This window comes from Cervus elaphus, chromosome 18 (assembly GCF_910594005.1).
Source record: "Cervus elaphus chromosome 18, mCerEla1.1, whole genome shotgun sequence".
Lineage (NCBI taxonomy): Eukaryota > Metazoa > Chordata > Mammalia > Artiodactyla > Cervidae > Cervus > Cervus elaphus.
In genome coordinates, this window is record NC_057832.1 from 59,257,100 (window position 1) to 59,281,633 (window position 24,534).

Below are 24,534 nucleotides of genomic sequence, written 5' to 3' on the forward strand. Positions count from 1 at the left end.
GTAATATTATAATAAAAGTCCAATAAAGATTAACTTATTTTATTATTTAGAAGTACATAACATGCCCCATGTTATGGACATACTTTTTACACAAATGTGTACCACTTTATTTTTTTAAATGCACCTAAATTTCATTACCTGATATTATTCAACTGAGCCAGACAAATCAGAAGCTATTAAAAGAGGAACTGCTAATACAAAGCTCATTAACTCTGTTTTGAACATATCAAAGAAACAGTATAGGGTATTATATTGAGAGAGAAAGAACTTTTAAAAAAGGGTGGAGTGTTACATTAACTGGCCCTGTGTAATTATGCAATATTTGCTGAGTACATTCGAGCTTCCTGTGACTTTGTAGATAGGAAAATACCATAAACCTTGTTTTATACCTGTATTATCACTCTTCAGAACAACCTTGACAATACAGCTGCTTGTGGTAAGGGAGGATGGTAAAAAGATTGGGTTGAGGGAACATGACCTGTAGAAGTAATGCTATTCAATAAGGAATGTTTGTAACCATCAATCATTAGACAGTTAATGCCATTGTTATTAATGTTCAATAATTTTTAAGCACTTATATTGTGCTTTATGTACAAGGACACTAGGCAAGGGGGAGGAAGGAGAAAAGAAGTGTTGGAGGGACAGAGGAGAGGAGAGGGGAAGAGAAAGGAGAGGAAGCAGAGAATTTGAGAAAGCCCAAGAGCACACTGCAAAGAGAAGAATGAACTAACCATTTTTGCACATAGCTGCTGTATAACATGGATGTAGCTCTGCATGATATGTATCAACAGAGGGAAGTTAACTTCTGCAGCAGGAAATACACACAAACAAATTCAGAAATTAAAAATTGGAGTTCTGCTCATTAGGAATGATAGCCTGTTGGCCTAAGTCAAACTTGATTACAAATAACTGTGCATACAAATATTGGCTAAAGATCAGTCCTTATCAGAAAGCATAGGAAGTGAGAACTTTTTATCAACTTGAAAAATAAAAGCTCTTCTTTCACTGGGCTTTGGTACTAAGTCATAGCAGAAAACTGAAATAAACTGAAATTCCAATATATTTGTTATTGGACCCAACATAAGTACAAAAAGCACTATTATAATAGATGTTACAGTCTTTGTCACCAATATTAAACTATTGTTTAATACTCAGATATATATATAAGCACATACATGGTTTTATATATGAACTTGAAAGTATATACATAATTCTGTTAATATCTCTATGCCTTTTGATGTTTATTTCTGTATGTGTGTAGGTCTATATTTGTATTCGAAAACTAATAATGTAAGCATTTTTAAAGGAAGAGCTTTGAAATGCAGGTCTTTAAGGTATTTGGGGGTAAGTGTTTCCAAGAAAGTAAAGTTAGAAAAGATACTTGAGACAAATTATTTTATTTATTGTATTCTAGCTCTACATTAGACTCATTTAACTATGGATTTCTGAACTCCAGATTTCAGATTCTCTGGAATGACCCTTAACAACCTAGTTTTGAAAAGCTCTCTACATGATTTTGATTCAATTGGTCTAAGAATTGGCATTTAAGAATCTACTCATTCCTTAACTATCTCTTCTAGGTCTACCCACCCAAGATGCTGGGACAGATCCAATCTGTGAAAAGCACTCCTTTCTTAGAACTTCACTGGCACATGACTATGCTGCCTTGCAGTTGATCTTGCTCTGGAGTTCCTCCCAGGTCTCCCAGGTCTCTAGAAACTAGGACTCCTCAGGAGCTGAGCTTGGATACTCCCTCACCCATCACCTCTGAAGAAATCCTATGAAAATCCCTATTCTTTCTAGAGGTGACTTTGGAGAACCAGCTGTTCAACTCGCCCTGAGCAGGCTTCCTCCCCCAAGCTGACTCCCTGCCTACTTGGCCGCCTACCATATTTTAAATTTGAAGTCATGAGGTATGAAAAAAAGATTCTGCCCCAAGGCAAGAAGAAAAAAGTTTACTTGGGAGAAGACAAAAAAATTTTCCTGACCTTTAAATTTCAAGTGTGTTTTTTTATGTTCTTTCTCAAACCTTTATCAAGTGTAGTAGAAAAGCTTTTGTATACACATATATAAAGAGTATGTATAATATATATTTTAGAAAACTTAACGAATTTTTGCCTAACTAAAAAACTTATGACATTTTGATTCCACTTGCTTGACTTAATATGAACAGAAGGCTAGATTCTATTTAGAAATCTAGAATTTAGAATGCTAGATTTCTCCTTAAAAAAGAAGATATGCATCAAGCAACAAAGGTTTACTGTATAGCACAGTAAACTATAGTCAATATTTTATAATAATCTACAATGGAAAATAATCTCAAAAATAGTATATGTGTATATGTATAACTGAATCACCTTGCTGTGCCCTTGAAACATTGTAAGTCAACTATACTTCAATAATACATATATGTATGTATATTAAGAAAAAAATAAAAAATACATTTCAAGTGTGTTAGTATAGGTGATTTTCCCAAGATCCAGGAGTACAGATTTTAGGAGTGTGGTAGCTTGATATGTCATTTATAGGAAAATAAGTCATACCCTCCTCTTTCACAAAGGCAGCTTTACAATCCCAATGGTTTAATAATACTGTTACAATCATAGTGAGATTAGCCAGTCTAAAGTTCTAACTCAAAATCTGCAATGTTCAATGCAGAAGGCATTAGCGTCTAAGAGTTTCTAATACACAATCCTAATCAAGCATAGCAAAAAAGGTAAGTCAGAAGATCCGGATTCTCTCACTGGTCCCATCAATTATGAGACATATGATCTCCAATAAGTCTCTTAAATTTTCACTTCTTGCACTTTAAAATGTGAATAACAGTATTTCATAAATATCTAATCACAACTCCATTATCTCCCTCCAGTTTGCAAGTTGCACTGGAAAATCTTCCTAAAAACTGTTTTTATTACGGCACTCCCCCCCCGTGAGGGAAAGTCACCATGGAAGATACTGCAGACCCACCTGCTCCCCACCCAGGGTTCCTACCTGTGCTCCCACTAAGCACCACGTTCACCGAATCGTCGGCAGCTGGAGTGTTGTGTGAGAATTGGATTGTCCCAGGTATATGTAACATGAAAGTCAAGTGTGGAGGACTCTGCTTTTCTGCCTTTTTTGGCTATTTGGTTTAATTGCTGGCAAGTGGGGAGATAGAAATCATGATATGACTGTTTTCTCCCAATTCAGCTCTCACCATATACCCCTTCTTTTCCAGACTCCACCCTGGCTACACTGCCTAGAGTTCCTCTTAAAATGCACTGTTTTTGCTAGACTCCAGCCCATTTCATCCTATACCCCAGCCATGCCAAACTGACTCTAGGTACAAAGGTTCAATGTTCTCTGCTGGCTCCAGGTCTTGTACATTCCGTTGTCTTTCTGGAATGTTCTACCTGTTCTTCATTCAGATGATTCCTACTCATCCATCATCTCTCACCTTAGCTGTCACTTCCTTCAGGGAAACCTCATCTACCCATCTAAGACCAGATTAAGTGCTGTTTCCGTATACCACATGAGAAACTTACATTAGCCAATATTCTAGAACGTAACAAACTGCACTGACTTTACTTGCTTATCTTCACCAGAATGAAAGACTCTTGAGGACAGGGATTGTGCCTATTCACCAATAATCCCCAGAGTTTGATGTCCTTTGTTCAATGATTGCACTCACAGATATTTACTACACAAGTGAATATATGTGTGTGTGTGTGTTTTGTGTATGTGTATATACATTTCTCCCCCAAAATACTGTAAGTTAAAAACTCATAACAAACAGGATACTTGTTATACTTGCAGGCAGTATTCAGAGTGCCTACCATATACTGTGTCCACAGCGGAAACTCAATAAATATTTATTGAGATCAAATTTTTAATTTATGAAATTTGAATCATGGATAATTAAGCCTTCTAATTATGAAATTAAAAGATGCTTACTCCTTGGAAGGAAAGTTATGACCAACCTAGATAGCATATTAAAAAGCAGAGACATAACTTTGCCAGCAAAGGTCCGTCTAGTCAAGGCTATGGTTTTTCCAGTGGTCATGTATGGATGTGAGAGTTGGACTATAAAGAAAGCTGAGCGCCGAAAAATTGATGCTTTTGAACTGTGGTGTTGGAGAAGACTCTTGAGAGTCCCTTGGACTGCAAGGAGATCCAACCAGTCCATCCTAAAGGAGATCAGTCCTGGGTGTTCATTGGAAGGACTGATGCTGGAGCTGAAACTCCAATACTTTGGCCACCTGATGCAAAGAGTTGACTCATTGGAAAAGACCCTGATGCTGGGAGGGATTGGGGGCAGGAGGAGAAGGGGACGACAGAGGATGAGATGGCTGGATGGCATCACCAACTCGATGGACATGAGTTTGAGTAAACTCCGGGAGTTGGTGATGGACAGGGAGGCCTGGCGTGCTGCGATTCATGGGGTCTCAAAGAGTCGGACACGAATGAGCAACTGAACTTAACTGAAGCCTTCTAAATAAAAATTAGGTATTACAGATTTGGTCTCAAATATATTCTTAGTAATACAATTGCCATTGCAAGGGCTATTTTTGTCTAGAGAATACTTACACTCAATTTTTAGAAAAACTAAGTTTCCCTTCCTAGAAAGGCCTTTATGCATATTATTACCAAGTTCTGAGTTTATAGTAAAGTCTAAAATTCTCTTAAATATAAGCATAAAGTCTTCTCTTGATCTTGTCTGATTAGCCATTGCTACAAAACAGAAAACTCCAAGGGTGTGGGGTCCAGAACACTAATTCTTCAAGAGGATGAAACATCAGGCTTACATATAATGATACAGAATGGCTTTGACCTTTGGAAAACTTAGCTAACTTTTTTGGTTTTTTAATATGAAAGCCTGGCTTAACTTTCTGAATTTCATTATTTATTCATGAGCTAGCTTGATGCCACACAGTTATAATTAAATTTTTATACTACTGTTCTGTGGATTTGCCCACCTCTTCGGAAGAAGGAAAGTCTTAAGGTTATTCTGGTTTTAGAGATGTCAGAACTCTCATTTAAGTTAATAATTAGTTCCAGAATTGCAATCTTAATTCCTAAAAGTTAGTTCGCACTTTTAGAATTTAGCACAGGCTCATCTCGATTGCAAATTCTACAGTAAGCTGTCACTAGGTAACTAGAAAGTGACAATTCAAAGGACCAATGTGCAAAAACACTCAGCACAGCACTACTGACTTGTGCCCTCCCAACGGATGCTCAGTCAGTTCAGTTCAGTCGCTCAGTCGTGTCCGACTCTTTGAGACGCCATGAATCGCAGCACGCCAGGCCTCCCTGTCCATCACCAACTCCCGGAGTTTACTCAAACTCATGCCCATCCAGTCGGTGATGCCATCCAGCCATCTCATCCTCTGTTGTCCCCTTCTCCTCCTGGCCACATCCCTCCCAGCATCGGGGTCTTTTCCAATGAGTCAACTCTTCGCATCAGGTGGCCAAAGTATTGGAGTTTCAGCTCCAGCATCAGTCCTTCCAATGAACACCCAGGACTGATCTCCTTTAGGATGGACTGGTTGGATCTCCTTGCAGTCCAAGGGACTCTCAAGAGTCTTCTCCAACACCACAGTTCAAAAGCATCAATTCTTCAGCACTCAGCTTCCTTCACAGTCCAACTCTCACATCCATATATGACCAATGGAAAAACCAAAGCCTTGACCAGATGGACCTTTGTTGGCAAAGTAATGTCTTTGCTTTTTAATATGCTATCTAGGTTGGTCATAACTTTCCTTCCAAGGAGTAAGCGCCTTTTAATTTCATGGCTGCAATCACCATCTGCAATGATTTTGGAGTCCAAAAAATAAAGTCTGACACTGTTTCCACTGTCTCCTCATCTATTTCCCATGAGGTGATGGGACCAGATGCCATGATCTTAAGTTTTCTGAATGTTAAGCTTTAAGCCAACTTTTTTACTCTCCTCTTTCACTTTCACCAAAAGGCTTTTCAGTTCCTCTTCACTCTCTGCCATAAGGGTGGTATCATCTGCATATCTGAGGTTATTGATATTTCTCCCAGCAATCTTGATTCCAGCTTGTGTTTTTCCAGCCCAGCGTTTCTCATGATGTACTCTGCACAGAAGTTTAATAAGCAGGGTGACAATATACAGCCTTGACATACTCCTTATCCTATTTGGAACCAGTCTGTTGTTACATGTCCAGTTCTAACTGTTGCTTCCTGACCTGCATACAGGTTTCTCAAGAGGCAGGTCAGGTGGTCTGGTATTCCCATCTCTTTCAGAATTTTCCACAGTTTATTGTGATCCACACAGTCAAAGGCTTTGGCGTAGTCAATAAAGCAGAAATAGATGTTTTTCTGGAACTCTCTTGCTTTTTCAATGATCCAGCGGATGTTGGCAATTTGATCTCCGGTTCCTCTGCCTTTTCTAAATCCAGCTTGAACATCTGGAAGTTCATGGTTCACGTATTGCTGAAGCCTGGCTTGGAGAATTTTGAGCATTACTTTACTAGCGTGTGAGAGGAGTGCATTTGTGCAGTAGTTTGAGCATTCTTTGGGATTGCCTTTCTTAGGGATTGGAATGAAAACGGACCTTTTCAAGTCCTGTGGCCACTGCTGAGTTTTCCAAATGTGCTGGCATATTGAGTGCAACACTTTCACAGCATCATCTTTCAGGATTTGAAATAGCTCAACTGGAATTCCATCACCTCCACTAGCTTTGCTCATAGTGATGCTTTCTAAGGCCCACTTCACATTCCAGGATGTCTGGCTCTAGGTGAGTGATCACACCATTGTGATTATCTGGGTCGTGAAGATCTTTTTTGTACAGTTCTTCTGTGTATTCTTGCCACCTCTTCTTAATATCTTCTGCTTCTGTTAGGTCCATACCATTTCTGTCTTTTATTGAACCCATCTTTGCCTGAAATATTCCCTTGATATCTAAGTTTCTTGAAACTAGTATTTATTTTTTAAGTTCCAGGGTTCAAATGATGTGAAATAACTGTTCAGGAAACACTACGGTGTTCCTGCTTGTTCCTGGTTCCATGGTATTATCAAATAAAAGTATTTGCTTTATATTACAATAAGTAAATGGCAGTGCTTTCAAACTTAATTACCTATCAGGAGAAACTGAGAGGTGGTTCAAGGTACAGTCACTTAGTGTGGTTTATTCTGGTTTAGGGAACATAGTTCAGTGTGTTTCAAATATCTGTTTTCAATGTTTATTATATCTTGGCTACTACTGAATGCAAATGTTAATTTGTATGGTACCTTTTTATTTACACATCTCCCAAGTGAACAGTCCTGAATCCTCCTACAATTGTGGATTGACCACCCAAAAGTTAAGCCTCTGTTCAATACAGGTTAGTTTTGGCCAGATCTGAAGATCCAGGGGTCAAATTCAAATTTAATTAGTCTTGTGGTATCTGTAAGATGGAATTTATTTTCCAGAAGAGTTAACTCATTTCTTTGCTTACTTCCCTCCCAAGTTTTTCATATTTCTTGCCAATTTCCCTCCCAAGTTTTTTTTCCTCTTAATAATTTCTTGCCAACTTCCCTCCCATTTTTCTTCTTCTAGTGACTTAAATATGAAGACTGCATAGTGGAAGGGAAAACACAGATTCTACATCTTCAACTTACATAGTAAATATTTTTTATTAAAATGTGTATGTAAAGGCTGTCAACAAATATTTACCTAATGAATACCATTTTGTGGTTACAAAAGGATTGCAACAACTTTGTGGAAACCAGTTATATATACTAAGCCTCTGATCTCTTCTCACACCCCCCACCCCACCTCCACCATGCACAATTATAAAAGCCAATTACTGCTCCAAACCAGGTACTTTTACATGAGAGCGAGTCACTAAATAAAGACAGTTCAATTATTTGGTATCCAAATGCTGGCCTGCCTAGAATCTGTTGCTGTCAGTGTGGGTAGTATTGTAGGATAAGGTGTTGGAGAATTGCAAATGGTTGATATTCTGGAAATTTTAAAAAGGTAAGAGAATAGTGAGATATCACTCTTTCAGTATGAAATATGACTAAACTCTCCTTAACGGATAAGTAAGTTAATGTGGGACCAATTACATTAATTCCTCTTTTTGAGCTAGCAAAATCTTCAGTGCTGGTTACAAAAGTCACAAATATTTAGGAGGATTTTAAGGGAAGTTTGGGTACAAGGAAAGAAAACAATGGGAGGATAAGTCAATGGACCCCAGGATACACAGTGGTATTTTAAAAGAACTATTAATTTGTTTAGAAATCCTTTTACTATAATTAAGATTTGAAACATGACATATAAGCAAGACTTGGAGAAGTTCCTGAAAGAGATCATCTCAGGGTTAAGAACCTGAGCAGGACTTGCTCACTCGTGTCTGCTCATTACAACTTTTCTATCAGCAATAGCACTGTCTCCATGCCCTTCCCTGTGATAAAGTCTTCATGCAGCTCCACTGACTGAATATTTTCAACCACAGACTGAAATCAGAAAACTATGTGAACTATGTTGCGCATGCTTTTTCCTATCCAAGAAAATTTACACATACCTGCCTAATCCTATGACACCAAGCATCATTACACACGCAAGTACTTTGTGGGTATTAAAGCTGAAAAGAAACACAAAAATGAGGAAGAAAATATTCCACCTCATCTCCAGTTCCAAATCTAGATGTAGTACATTAAGAAACAGAACAGCTTTGGCAGTCAAAGTGAAAACATATTGGATCATGTATGTTTGTATTTGCAGATGGGGCTGTACACAGAAGAAGTCATTAGCTGATACCAGCTGTTAACGCTCAAGGACTCTGTAGGTATTTTGTGTTCCTGTGCTCAAAATTCCTCCATGCTTAAAAATATAAAACCTTCATTTTTGGAGATTCTCACTGGCCTTTTTCAAAGGTGTGAATACTTGCTTAACAATAACAAAAATTGGAAACTCTGAAGTCACTGAAAACAGGAAAAAGTTTTCATTTTGACTGTCAGGATAGTCTAGCACTTTTAATTATTTGTATTTGTCCCTCACAACAACAACTTGCTGTTGTATAATCATCTCCCCAAACTCTGAGACTGAGAAGCTCAGAAAAGAACGTTTTCTGAGTAAAATTCTTGCAACTGACATGCCTACTTCTAAACTTATCTCTGAAACAATCAACCAATAAGAACTTATCCTTACGCCTATCAATGTGCTTGGTGTAGTATCCCACAATAAAATTCTTAGAATCACCATTCTCAAGAAATTTACCATGTAGTTGGATAGATAACAACATATAGGAAACATTCAGAAAGAGACAGTCATATACTAATGTATTCACTGTACTCATTGTATTTGTCAGTTTAAAGTACAGGAATTTAGGAGATGCTGGATGTTTTTGCCTATCATAAGATGACTAGGAAGATCTAAATCAGTTGCAAAATTCAGCAGAACGGTAAGGAGCTGGGACTCAGGGACTATTAAAAGTAAAAAACTAAGTGTTTTGTTTGATATTTTAAAGCAAAGAGGATGAAGAATGAATTAAATGGTTGTCATCATTGTTATTAAAGCCGATCTAGTGGTGTCCTCCACTGGTACTGTTAGCAAGACCAGTGGTCCCTCTGCTTGGTCAGATATCTCAATTCTATGTAACTGATCTCCATATCATTTCTTTCTAAACCCATGGCATTTCTACCTGTCCTTCTTTCCAGTTCCTGTTATACAAGGAACCCTTAATCCTAAACCAACTATTCTTCTCTCTTAATTTCTTGAGGAAAAAAATATTCACTCTTTCTCAAAGGCTCATTTTTCCTGATGTCATTTGTAAGGATGCAAATAGTACACAAAGAGATTCCTATCTTCTCGCAATTCCTCTGCTACTTTTGTCTCTTCTTGTCCATCGTTGACATTAGCTGGATTATTGAAATAACTTCCTATTAGTCTTCCCCCTTCTCGTCAGAATAACAAACAGTACTACAACTACTACTAATAATAATAGTCACTGATTTATTTAGTGCTTTCTATGTGCTAGAAGAATCCACAAAACTGTACAAATTAGGTAATAATATCTTCATACTGCAGAGGATAAAACTCAGCATACAGAAAGGTTAAGTAACGTTCATCAGCAACTCACCCTGTTAGATTTTTAAATCTCTGTTCCTTCTGTTACCCCCAAAAAAGTCTGAATGACATCCACCTTAATTCTGCTTCACATTTCATAGTCAAAGAGATATATCTAAACTGCAAAGCTGATTACATCACTCCCCTGATTAAACCTCTCCAAGACCAAATTCCTGAGACTTGTACACAAGCTCTCAAGACATGGCCCTCCAGTTTCATTCCTCCTTACTTACTGTCCCCCAGTTACACCCTCATTCTGTCAAGATGCTTGTGGTTCCATGCACTAACCAAGTGGTTTCATGTCTGGTTTTTCTGCTCATGGTTTTCTCTGTCCAGAATATCTTTTCCATTGTCCTTAATGGAAATGGAAAATTTCAATTTTCCATTAAAATTTCCTTAATTCCTTCTACTTATCCTTCAAGGTGTTTGTTTTTAGAGAAAGCCTCCCTGAACTGACCAGGAAGCTGAAAGCCCTCAACTGGGCTTCTGTAGTGCCGAGAGAGCTTCTATCCCAACACTTGCTATATTATATTGAAATGGTCTCTTGGCATATAATCTTCATTAATCAGCCTATAAGCTCTTTGAGTGAAGGAATAATCAAGTTTTCATTCTGCACCCACCCTGCCTCCACCACAGTGAACAGAGTCTGGTAATCACAGAAGTCATGCTGTGAGATCCAAAAGGGAAAGAGAAACAGGAATCACCTCCCAATCCCATGGCCATTTCTAGAGCATGGAACCAATGGGCCAATGCTCCAAACCTTCAGGATTGTATGCCAACTGTTTTCTTCCAGAGAACACTCCAACTTCTGTTACTTTGGTCATGCAGACCAACTATAGATGACCACTTTTAAAGTTTTCTCTTAGAACTACTTCTTTTGTCAGCATCAAAATTCATACTGATGACTTTTTCATGGTTCTGATTCATGGTTCTTGTCAACTGTGCCAAACCCCACCTTGTTTCCACAGCACTCACTAACAAGAACTGGCTTTGAGACACATGCCTTGTGTCATGCTCTCTAGCAGTATTCTCTACCTCCAAAGGAAGTAGAAATTAGCTACAGTTCACCGAGTGGCAAATATGCACCAAGTGCTGTGGTAAGCGAGTGAAGTCAGTCGTGTCCGACTCTTTGCGACCCCATGGACTGTAGCCTACCAGGCTCCTCCCTCCATGGGATTCTCCAGGCAAGAATACTGGAGTGGGTTGCCATTTCCTTCTCCAGGGGATCTTCCCGACTCAGGGATCGAACCTGGGTCTCCTGCACTGCAGGCAGACGCTTTAACCTCTGAACCACCAGGGAAGCCCAAATTAGGCACTTTCTATTTATCTCATTTAATTTTCTCAACAATCTAGTAACTGTCACTCATCAGTCTTCACTTCTCATATACCTAACCTTCTATTTTACTGGCAACTCCAATGTTTTTAATAAAAAAAATTCCTCCAACACCATAAGTTTCATTCTTGTCACCATTAGAATTCCACGGGGAATCATTCCATCAGAAGAATGGCCTTGTGCCTCCTCTGAAGGTTATTTCATCATTAGCAGACCCAGATTTCTCCTTTCACTCCTTTAGAAATGCCTCTTTTTTTCCCCTGTTAGAGTAACCTTACATTCTTTATTGATATCTTTTCCTATTGGCCCAAGAACATCCAAAGAATATACATTTTGTTCTATTCATATTTTCATAAAATTAAATGTCTCAATAAATGTCTTCAAAATTAAGACTCCCTACTTTCTTCTAGTTTAAAAGCTTAATTAGGCACAGAAAATTATGTTATATGATTACATTTATGTGAAATATCTAGAATAGGAATTTTTAGAGACAAAAGGTTGCTTACAGTTAGGGATGAGAGAATGTAAATTGATTGCTAACCGAGGTTTCTTTTAGAGGAGTTGAAAATGTGATGGTTATACAACCTTGAGCATATTAAAAAAAAAAAAACTACAATGAATTATACACTTTAAAAATAATTTTAAGGCTGGTCATGGAATCAGAAAAAAAATAATATGATTTTACTCTCACCCTGTTTCTCTCACCATTTTAACAGTTTTATCAGGATGCAAGTCACATACTCTACAACCATTCATTAAAATACAGGTCACTTTATTATGCACTCTTTAGAAAATAGACCACATCCTATTCACCTTGGCATTCTCAGAACCTAGCCCAGTATTCAGAAGATAGCAAACATTCATTCTACGAAATAGGTACCTATACCTCTGAATTTACTACTACTAATATAGCTGTGCCATGCGTGTCTGCATGCATGCATGCCAAGTCTCTTCAGTCACGTCTGACTCTTTGCCACCTTTTGGGCTGTAGCCTGCCAGATTCCTCCGTCCAGGCAAGATCACTGGAATGGGTTGCCATACCCTCCTCAAGGGGATCTTCCTGACCTAGGGATTAAAACTACATCTATTATGTCTCCTGCATTGGCAGGTGGGTTCTTTTTACCACTAGCGATACCTGAAAAGCCTATAGTTTTACCACATTTAGATTAAATATACATTTACAGGTTTATTTGGGGGAATCGGGACAGCATTTATAAAACTATTTCTATGAGAAAAGATATATTCAAAAGCAATAAATAAATAAAGGTACCAGAAACTTTCCAACCCTTTCCACTAATAAATAAACAGAGCTCATGCTTTATCTTGCAGGACACGGACTATCATCCTACAGCCTAGCCCCTCATAGATAAATACCTGTGTTCTCTAGAAACATGCAAAATTTTTTTATAACAAATTTAATGAGTGTTCCAACCTCCAGGTTGTGAAATACTATTCTTGGAAGAAGAGCTTTTGAGGAATGAAGAATATTTTCTTCAAGGGAAATCAAATATTTTTCAGAATAGCTTTTATTTTCATTATGCTTTCAGAGTATGTGAAAATAAGAGAAAGAAGCCTTTAAAAGCTACTGTTGAATGAGTCTGTATATACATAGTCATTTGTTCAAGCATGTAGCTCTCTTTTGAAGGACTGTAGTTTCTATCTAATCCACAATCAGCCTTTTTTTTTTTAACTATTTTTTATGCACTGTATTTTAAGCTTCCTTTTATTCCCAGTACAATTTTTTTCATAGAAGTTGATTTAAAGGGATCTACTAGTATCAAATGCCATCTATCAAGGACAGAGATTTTGAATCAAGATCAATATTCAGGCAATACCGCTGACAAATTTTATAATGTGATATTTTCCCTGCTGATAAAACTCATGATACTTTCCCTACCATTAATATCATAATGACAGTTTTTCTACCATTAAGATCCAGGGGATCTTCCCAACCCAGGGATCGAACTCAGATCTCCTACAGTGCTGGCAGATTTTTTACTGTCTGAGCTACCAGGGTGAAAAGTGAAAGTAAAAGTTGCTCAGTCCTGTCTGATTCTTTGTGATCCCATGGACTATACAGTCCATGGAATTCTCCAGTCCAAAATACTGGAGTGGGTAGCCTATCCCTTCTCCAGGGGATCTTCCTGACCCAGGAATCGAACCAGAGTCTCCTGCATTGCAGGCAGATTCTTTACCAATTGAGCCGTCAGGCTGTGAACCCTTTATCATACCATTTATGTGCTGAATAGTACAAGATCCATATGTTGGCTTTACTTGGAATACTTTCTGTATTTCTAGATGATGAACTCAGTCCTCAATATTGTTATGAAGTGATTCGTCATAATTTTGCCACCGTTTCAGAGGATTACTGACACTAAAGGTTATATGGTTACACGTCCAAGGTCAAAGGAAGAGATATAATCACAACTTTATCTCAGATTCCCTACCGACAGGTCCATGTTTGTTTCTTTAGGCTATGGTGTTATTGAAATAATTTAAATTCTCTTATGTAATTCTGAAGTACCTTTAAAAACTGCATCCTACACAAATGCCCATTGAGGACATTTGTCTCACTAATCAGTGAACAAAATTCTTGCCATTTCATAGAGTTTTTATTGTAACCAAACCAGCCCACCATTTAAAAAATGAATTGTATATTAAATTCATTAAAAAATTAATTGTATCTTTATATTTCTGCAGGCTTCTTATAGCAGGGGTCATATACTTTATCAATTACTTTATTCACAGTAGTTTACTCATAGTGGAAATGTGATTAATATATGTAAACTGATTAAAACATTAAATATATAATTTAGGTAGTTTGAAGGTTTCATATGCATAACCAGAAGTTTTTCACATAGTTACTTACCTCTTCTAGTTGGCATGCTTTGATGACACTCCTATATCTATATTCATCATAGGAAACACCAAAGATGATGTTATCTTTAATGGTTCCAGGCATGATCCAGGAATACTGAGAGCAGAATGAAATTCTTCCACTGTGCTTAATTTTACCCTCTGAAGGTTCCAATTCTCCCATAATCATCATGAGAAGTGAAGTCTGGAAATAAAACCAGTGTTATTAAGTCAAATCATTTGATCAAATCATTCTCAGGATGCAGGTGCCACCAACTGTCATCCTAAGCATAGGTATCCTAATATTTAAAGATTCTGTATTAATTCATTCAATTCAAAATTTATGAAGCACTTCCTATTTTGGGTATGCTGCTATGCACAAAAGATACAGAAGGGAACAAGAGACAGTTACAATAGAATGTGATAAGGGCTGTACTAGAGGCTCACAGAGATGGGCGCTGAGTTCAGACTGTTGAGATGGGGCTGGAAGAGGTTAGGGAAAAATTAGTAATAACTGACATATATTGAGTGCTCATTTGTTTTCTCACATGCCTTGTTCAGTCTAATTCTGTTGTACCTTTTTTGAAAACATGTCCAGAATCTGACTGCCACTTCCATTACTATCTAGATTAAGCTAACATCATCTCTTGCCAGAATAAATAGAATAGCTTTCTAACTCCTTGCTCCACCCTTGTCTTCCTAGAGTCTATTCTCAAAGTGGCCCTGTCAAAATGTAAGTCAGATCATGTTACTTTTCTGCTTAAAACCCTCCAATAGCTTCTAAGGTCCTCAGATAAAAAAGCCTAACTCGTTACAAGGCCCTTTATGAGGCTCTCAGGGCCCCTGTGTAATGGTCTCGCCCCCTTACTTCTCTGAGGGTTCTCCTCTCCATGGCTCACCCTGGGCCGACCCCACTGAACTCCATGCTGCTCTGTGACCCAGACAGACAGTCCCATTTCAAGGGTTTGCTCCACCGCCTACCTGGAAGACTCTTCCCCAGATGGCCATATGACCTAACCCCTCACCTCCTTCAAATCTTTTCTCAAATGTTACCTTTCAATGAGGGCTCCACTGCTTAAAATTGAACCCTTATCATCAACCTTTCTTTCTGTTTTATCTTCAAAACATTTATCATCCTATGACATTATATATATAAATATATATATATATATATATAAACATTTTACTCAATAATTTAATGACATTGTTTGTTATTTAGTCATGTCTGACTCTTTGCAACATGATACACTGTGTTATACATTATATTAAATAAGGGCTCAATAACTTTAAAAAGTAAATTACTGATACATAAACAGACAAATCAATGGAATAGAATTAAAGCTACAAAAGTAGATCTAAATGCATAAAAGAATTAGTATTTGATAAAGATGGCATCTAAAATGAGTGGAGAAAAATAGACTATTCAGTATATGTTGTGGGACAACTGAACAGCCATGTGGAGGGCAGACAAAAAACTGTAGCCGTATGCCACACCCAACACATGATGAATTTCAAATAGGTCAAAGAATAAGTGCAAAAATAAGACTGTAAGAATACTTAAAGAAAACATTGAAGGATGTCTAAAAGAATAGAAAAACAACTACCACAGAGTAAGAAAGCTTTTCTATATGAATCAAAATCCAGAAGTCATAAAATAAAAAATAAATCACATTAAAAAGAAAAAGACTTGGGCACAGAAAACAAAAGGAAAAAACGTCAAACTGAAGTAAGTGTTTGCAAGTTCTATGACACAAAGGAATAATTTCCCTCTTAGGTGATATTAAAGTCAAAAAGAAAAATACCAATAACTCATTAGAAAACAGTACAAAGTATACAGATATTTCACCAAAAATTAAAATAGAGGTGACCTTTAAACATATGATAAAGCTTGTATTTTTTTCCTAATAAGAGAAATGCAAATTAAAAAAACACTGACATATGACTTTATCCAACAAGACTGGAAAAAATTCAAATGTTAGATAATATATGCTGGGGATGCTGTGGGAAAATAAACCTACAATCTACATGGACTGTAACACGCATGCATAAATTGATGCAGCCTTCAAGGAAGAAAGTTTGGCAGATATACAGAAATACTAGTAGACGTGCTAAATGACATACATGCAATATTATTCATAGCATCATTCTTCATATTAGCAAAATACTGGCAATAACCCAACTGCCAATCAATAGGTGATTCATCACATTATAAACATCTATCCAAACAATGAAATACTATGTATAAAAGTATATACATTCAAAAAACTGACAAGAGTACTTGTCGGAGTTGGGAGAAAGAATGGTGAAAAGTGGAAAATAAGGAGAGGAGAAAGAGTAGTGAGAGAAAATTTTTCGAATTTTTATGCATTTTAAATTTTAACAAATAATAATACCACCTGAAATATATTAGGAAGAAAGAAGGATCAAGAGATAAGCACTTTTGTGATACCTATTTCAGTAAATTTTAAAATTCTTATTGTATATGGAAAATATCCAAAATCCACAATTCCTTCAGTTCAGTTGTTCAGTCGTGTCCGACTCTTTGAGACCCCATGGAGTGCAGCACACCAGGCTTCCCTGTCCATCATCAAATTCCTTATTTCTACATATAATTCTTCTGTATAATTGAAACTATAAGTATTATTTTCATATAGAACAGATTTTTAAACCCCAACAATGGAATGGATCTGATTATATATAAATATATACACACATGTTATATGTATATATATACACACACATATATGTATACACAACATATATATATGTATACACAATATACAGGTTAAATATAAGTTTGGATCTATATTAACTACAAAGGTTAAATATTCATTTAACAATATTTATCTATATAAACATAAATATATAATATTTATCAATATTTTGGTATTTTGAGAGATACAAAGTTAAATTGAATATATATAAATTGCCAAATACTGATAAAACATTGCAGACTTTGTATCTTATTTAAAATGTAGGCCAAAATAGAAGCCAACAGCCATTCCACACATCTGATGCTCAGTTATTAGAAGATCAAGCTAGCAGTTCCAGAGTGAGGGCAGAATACAGACTGTGGTGTGTCTGGGTTGACAGCAAGGCCACAGAACTGCTTCTGTGGTAGAGACAACAGAAGAACTAAAAATCCCCACACCCTAGGGGAGATGCCATAAGCCAGCTTTCAGTTGGAGATACCCAGGGGTATAGACTCTTACACCAATATTGCTTCATTAAAATAATTCAAGGAGCTTTCATAACTGAAAGATAATTAATGTAGATTAGAAACCCCCAAAATCCATTTTCCCAAATAGTCAATTAAAGAAATTTTTATCAAATATCTATTTCATACTAGGTATACTATGATAGTCCTTGGAATATAAAAACAAAGAAGACACAGTTCCCTTACAGACTAGGTGTTAGTAACAGGGGAAAGTAATAAAATTAAACTTGACCTTGTGTTTTTTTTTAAAGACTAAGACATGTGTTTCATTCAAAAATTAAACATTCCAATAAAAATTACAATGTAGGTTTTATAATCTGTAAACTCTGCAAACCCAGTCTGAGAAACTACTCATCAGAAAATTATAAAATGCACAAGATTACAGATTAATCAATTTACAGATAATAGAGAATTCCATCACAATATCATTTATACAAAAATAACTTAGCAATAAATTACAATATAGTATTAGAGAATAATCCCATTTTGGTTTTTATAAATACGTAGATATGTAAAAACTTCTGGAAGAAAAATATTTTAAAATACTTACCTCACTATCCCTAAGAGGTAAAATTAGGAAAAATGTGTATTTTCCCCTCATATTTTGTTTTATCTGCATTTTCTTGCTTTTCTACAAAGTTCTAATGACAACAATACAAACAACTACCATTTATTAAGCAGTACTTTGTTTCAAGTACTGCATCAAGGGCTTTCTACACATTTCCTTATCTAATTCTTATACCTGATCTTATTGTTTTATTCAGAAAATAATATTGTTGAAACTTTGGAAAATCCAGAGATATAAAATATAACCAAAGTCTCAGAGACAGCAACTAGACCCATAATGTTCTTTCAGAGACACGTATACACATATATATGCTTTTGTAAAATGCAGATCATAATGTACATATTATTTTATAATCTGTTGTCCTTCTTAATAGCATAATATACATATCCCTCAGAGTCATTTTTAACATTCCTATACTGACTGAATACAGGGGTTTCCCAAGTGGTGCAGTGGTAAAGAATCTACCAGCTAATACCACAGATGCAAGAGATGAGGGTTTGATCCCTGGATCAGGAAGATCCCCTGGAGTAGGAAATGGCAACCTGTTCCAGTTTTCTTGCTGAAAAACTCCATGGACAGAGGAGCCTGGTGGGCTACAGTCCGTGGGGGTCACAAAAGAGTCGGACACAACTGAGTATGCATACACATACGTATGCATATTGATTGAATAGCATGCCATTATATAACTACACCAAAATTTACCTAATCAATCCCCTATTATTAGATATTTAGGAGTTCCCCCAATTTGTGGCTATTGAAACAACATGATGAATATCTTTATGTAAAAATCTCTGCAAACATAGTAGGGTAAGTCATACAAATAGAATTGTTAAATGGTTATTTTTAAGGCTTTTAACACACAAATTAACAAAATGAGTGGTTCAGGATTTATCTTGAAATGTGAGCATTTGCAATTATTCTAGCTTATATTTTAGCTAGATCTTTATCTAATAAGAGTATAAAATGCTTCATTCCTACTGCAATGAAAGGACATCCTCCTAGACTTAGTTGCCAAACTCTATTTCTCAGAGGGGTTTAATTAATCCTAAGGAAAAACTGACTCCATCTGACTCTGTCTTCATATCTACTTCTCAGAAGATGTAGCTGTAACTCCAGCCAGCAATTATCTGCTCATCAATTCTTAATAGAGTTACCTGAAATTTAATTGCTGGTTAAGTCCTATAATTTGTAATTCCAAAGCTATTTGTTTACACTTTTCAAAGGAGTAATTTTAAACACATAAAATTAATTTTTAAAAATTCTGTGAAACACAATTACCATCTTCTCATAAGCAATCATTCTCAGTCAAGTCATCTGTGATTTGTTTATTAGCAAATCCTCCTATGGTATAATTTTCTTTTAATAGTGAAAATTTCTAGTTATAGAAGAAATAGAAGGAAAAAGTAGCACTTTAAGAAGAAATACATTTTTCAAAGAAGAAAATGCACAACTATAGCTGCTTTATTGAAAGGCCTATTTTACATGTGGGAAAACATACGGAGAGAGAAATAAGCAAACTGTATATTGCTACAATTATGAACACCAAATTCAATGACTAGAAATTTTCTATGGCATTTTGTTTCCCAAGTCTCAGACTAAATTCTTTAAAATGTGGTTCTTCCTTAACTAGATATTAATAAATAACTATTTTTCAGGGGTATTTCTTAATTTCTGTTTTTATTTACATTTTTATCTTACAGTGGCACTGCTCCTTCCTTCCTTCTTCCTTTTCTTTCATCAAAGTATTCTGAAGAGTTTTAAGAGGACACTAAACTTTTTTATTTTTTCTAGAAAGCATTGTAGGTAAAATTATAGTCAAGTGAGAATAAGAACCTCCTTTTAATAGACTGCCAAAGCAAATATCTATTATCTTTAAGTAGTCCATTTCAAAGCCAAGAGACCCTTTCTTATCTCTGATTCTATTCCTTCATGCCCTTTGAATGTATTTCCCAGATAAAGAAAACAAGTGTTTATCATTATCTGAACAATAGCTCAAATCATTGAAGACTAATATAAAGTCTTCTCCTGACAATGAAATTTGATCCTTTAGTTTCTAACCTCTTAATTTTTGTCAGATGTATCTCCAAATATCCATGGTTTATAATTAAATGAGGTAGGGTAGAAGGCTGATTGGCACAGAATAAATAAACATTCCTATGTATTGCCATCAAAAAACTATCCCACTCAATAATTTTCCCTCATAATAAATCATAAGCAAGCCTGAGTCCATTCTCCAAAAAAATTCTTGGGTAAACAAAATGGGGATCTTTTGCCCATGTGGTTACTGAAGTAAAATGTAAGCCATGACTTTCCTGAACCAGCTCTGAGAAAATGTCTGTGCCACAGATTGGCAAAAATGGAAGCTTTACTTGACCAACAAAGTTATTAAATGCTCACCATGTATGTGCATGACACTGTACTGAGGGATGCCCAAAATATAAACATATAACAGAAAAAGTTACTGAAGATAACAGGAAGAAATGAAAGGCTAGAGGACGCTATCAGTGGAATAATTATACACAGTATCCAAGTATTCTCCTTTTACAAACTAGAAAAAGAAAGGAGTAAAGCATGTCAGGTTAACATCTTCATGTGAGGTATAAAAGAGACTACCTTGCCTGCTCCAGTAGATCCAGCAACTGCCATCAACTGTCCTCTTTCTATCTTGAAACTGATATCTTTCAGGACAGGAGCACCAAGAAGTAAGTTACTGAAGAAGAGGCTGTTATCACCATTGGAAATTTTCCTATTGTTATTATTTTCTTTTGCTTTCTCAAATAATTTACTAAATCCCTGTAAAAAATAAAAAACACAGTAAATAAGAAGGTATGTTTCTCAGATATTTTCAATGTATGTGTGGGGGTGCAGTTGTGTCCGATTCTTTACAACCCCATAGACTGTAGCCTGTCAGGCTCCTCTGTACATATAATTTTCCAGGCAAGAATACTGCAGCAAGCTGCCATGTCCTTCTCCGGGGGATCTTCCTGCCCATGAATCGAACCTGCATCCCTTGCGTCTTCTGCATTGGTGGGCAGGTTCTTTACCAGCTGAGCCACCAGGGAAGCCCAATATTTTCAATAGCTATTTACATTATGTATTATTAGTTTGAAGAGCACATGGCACTTGGTCCATACTTTATAGCACACAAGTTATAGCACATGATTTCTAGAGCACATGATCCAAAATATTTCAAAATTATAATAATAATTTCAGTTGCTGACTGTTGCTCACCATCAAATTTAATTAAAGCTAGCTAGCTATCTATACAAAGGAGATAGATATCTCCTCTCCTATAGGCTGAACACATACACATAATTATTCAATCTTCAGCAGAGTAACAATATATGAGATAGATTTTATAAACTCTTTTATTCAAAGTTGTAGACTGTGACTCAGAGAGGTTAAGTGACTGAAGTCATTTAAGTAGTAGGCCTGAGTAGAATTACAACCCAAATCTTCTAACTCTATCATGCTGGCACCTTAATCTGAGAAGCTCAAAGTATTTTAGTAGTTACTACTAAGTGTAAATGTGATGATACTACCATTTGACTTGAATGAATCCCATTTTTGCAAAAGTGCTGCGAGAGGGAATTCTTTTTTGAAAGCTCCCTGCTTCTGCACTGCCCGATGGGATGCGTTCGAGTGCACGCATGTACTTAGTCGCTCAGTCGTGCCCAACTCGTTTGCGACACCGTGGACCGTAGCCCACCAGGCTCCTCTGTCCACGGGATTCTCCAGGCAAGAATACTGCAGTGGGTAGTCATTCACTTCTCCAGGGGATCTTCCCAACCCAAGGATGAAACCCAGGTCTCCTGCCTTGCAGGCAGATTCTTTACTATCTGAGCAGTCTTCAAATCACAGTTAACAGCACTGCAGGTGATCAGGTGATCACACAATTTTAAGAGAATGCATTTCCACAACCTCATCATCCCAAAGTACTCCTTCCTAAAGTTAATCGCTTGAGAATTTGCTTGCTGTTTGTCATTTCTCTTTCCTACTTTCTGCTTCTCCCCTCAGAGAAGAGGCAGCCTTCTCACCAGTCCTAAGTTTAGCTAGACTGCCCTTTCTGGAGTGTAAAAAGCTCCATGATACAAACATGGGGAACATAAGAGAATGATTTTCTCCTGAGAGTGGATCTCATAAAAGCAAAGCCAGAAATACTGAAGGAGCTAACATCGTGTTTCACCAGGTTTCAAAGTGATGGCATCTATGTGTTCTGTCATCTCAGAATCAGACTTCAGAGATGAATTGAAGGACAAGTTATGTTAATTAACTTATTATTTATATAATTTTAGTAATTTAATAAATTAATACAAATTATTATCTGCATTTTAAAGTTACATTTTCCTGATATAAAGCAAGTAATATTTATCTGATTGATTTAGCAATGAGACCTGACTCTACAAATTCATTTATTTTCCACGAAATTGAAAGTACTGAAATGGCAGGTCCAAAGTTTTGACAAAAATCCATTTAACATATGAAGACACTATAGACAAGAATTACATCCTTTACCACCACTTAAACCTATGTTGAAAATTCATAAGTCAACTTAAAATGTATCAGAGGTATACAGATTTTCAGTACTATCAAAACTTTAGGGCATATATAAGCAATTAAGGTTTAAGACTACTGCTTGAATTCTTATGAGATGGATGGCTAACATCTCTTTCAGTCATCAGATAACTAAAGTGGTGAGTGGTGAGTGGCTAGGTGAATGTATAAAGGATATCCTCGATAATGTGGGCAGTGCAGACTGTTAAGGGGCTCATGTTCCATGCTTAGAAATAGGACTTTTATCCAATAAACACTTGGACCAATGGAAGGTTGCTTTTACTTTAATTTACCTTAATTTTAACTCCTGATCACAGAAGTAAAAAACTTACTTCAGAAAATTTGGGAAACAGATAAAAGCAGCAAGAAGAAAAGAGGAATCAGCTGTAGTCAACACTGAGAAGAAATCATGTTTAACATTTCAGTGAGATCCCTCTACTCCTTCACATATATGTAAAATCATATATAATTTTACAACATTAAGGAAAAATTATACATGAGCTTTGTGATCTTCTTTTTCTGACTTACAATATAAATCATAAATATTTTCACATACCATTAAACATTCTTTTTAATATAATTTTAAGTTGCAGGATAGTATCAAAGAGTATGGATAAACTATAAATACTAACAGTTCTCATTTTTTACATTATATGATTTTCTTTTTAACTTAATAATTCTGTGATGTGTGTACTTTGATATAAATCTTGGAAATCTCTGTTTTTTTTTTAGTATAAATTTCCACAAGGGAAATTTCCAGAGCAAAGGTGTAGCAAACATTCCAAGACTTTGGAAAAGTAGTTTCAAATTCTCTTCCATCAGGGTATGAGAGTGCTAGATTTCAGGAACCATCATCAACAATGTTGATTTCCGATTTGGGATTTGTTTTGTTTTGTTGTTCTGGTTTTTTTTGTTCTGTAAGTGAAAATGGAATCTCAGTACTGATCTTATTCTTATTTATTTGATCCCTACTATGGCTAAACATTTTATGTGTTTACAAGCTCCTTGTAGTTGTGAAAGAAATGATTATGGTATCCTTTATTTCAGTCTCTGTCTCATGTTCTCAACTAGCTGCATAATAATTGATAAATTATGACATTCTGAGCTTTAGGCTCCTGGACTGTTGAGGATCTTAAGTAAGGTAATATAGATGAAAGTATTTTGTATACAATAAAGCAGTAGTCCATTTTTTTCATTAGAAACAAGATGGTGAGTAGAAAAAACATTTAGAGTCAAAGAAGCCTACGCTGACTTTTATGTTCTAACCAGTTGTATAACCTTATTCTAGTTACTTAAATTCCCTAAAGCTCAGCTTCCTGATATATAAATAGAAATTGTTCCTACTCACAGGTGTGAAGTGAGGGAAGAGTCATATATAATTCATCAGGGACATGCCTCTTGAGTCACTGGGTGAATGGTGAAATCATCAAATGAGGCAGAGAAGACACTGGAAGAAGCGGGTTTATGAAGCTTGGGAAGTGATAAATGTGAAGTGTTTGAGGACCTTGCAGGGAATTTGGAAATAATGTATGAAGTTCAGGAAAGAAACTGGGGCTGAAGATTTGCCTTTGAGAGTCGTCAGCACATTGATGTCAGTTGAGCCTGGGCTGAGTCACCCAGAGAGAGCATGAAATACCAGAAGGAAGCCGAGGTGGGGACCCTATGGCCGATCGCCACTTAAGAGGCAGGCAGCCAAGACTGAGAAGTCTTGGTTGGAATATAAGATTACATGGAAAGAGTGGTTCACTAAAGCTAAGTTAAATAAATATTTCAAAAGAACAGTTTTAATGTGTTGGTAAAGACAGAATCCAGATTGCAGAAGGCAAAAGTCAAAAGATAAGGAAGTAAGAACAGTTTTAAAGGCAAAGGGAAGAAGAATGATAAGGCTTGGATGAGGGGGCTCCGGGGGGCCAAAAGTCAGAGAAGAAATATCTTTAACTTGAAAATATTTA

The 24,534-nt window shown here is 36.3% G+C and overlaps 1 protein-coding gene across 3 annotated transcripts in view; it reads right to left on the bottom strand.

Moving 5' to 3' along the window:
• CFTR (CF transmembrane conductance regulator) overlaps positions 1 to 24,534 on the bottom strand; it is a 191,923-nt gene that overhangs the window by 108,764 nt on the left and 58,625 nt on the right. For all 3 annotated transcript variants that reach the window (XM_043873384.1, XM_043873381.1, XM_043873383.1), the window contains exons 10-11: positions 20,642 to 20,821; positions 14,257 to 14,448 (exon numbers count right to left, since the gene is read on the bottom strand). In XM_043873384.1, coding sequence (XP_043729319.1) covers positions 14,257 to 14,448; positions 20,642 to 20,821 — 372 coding nt within the window. The remainder of the gene's footprint in view (positions 1 to 14,256; positions 14,449 to 20,641; positions 20,822 to 24,534) is intronic.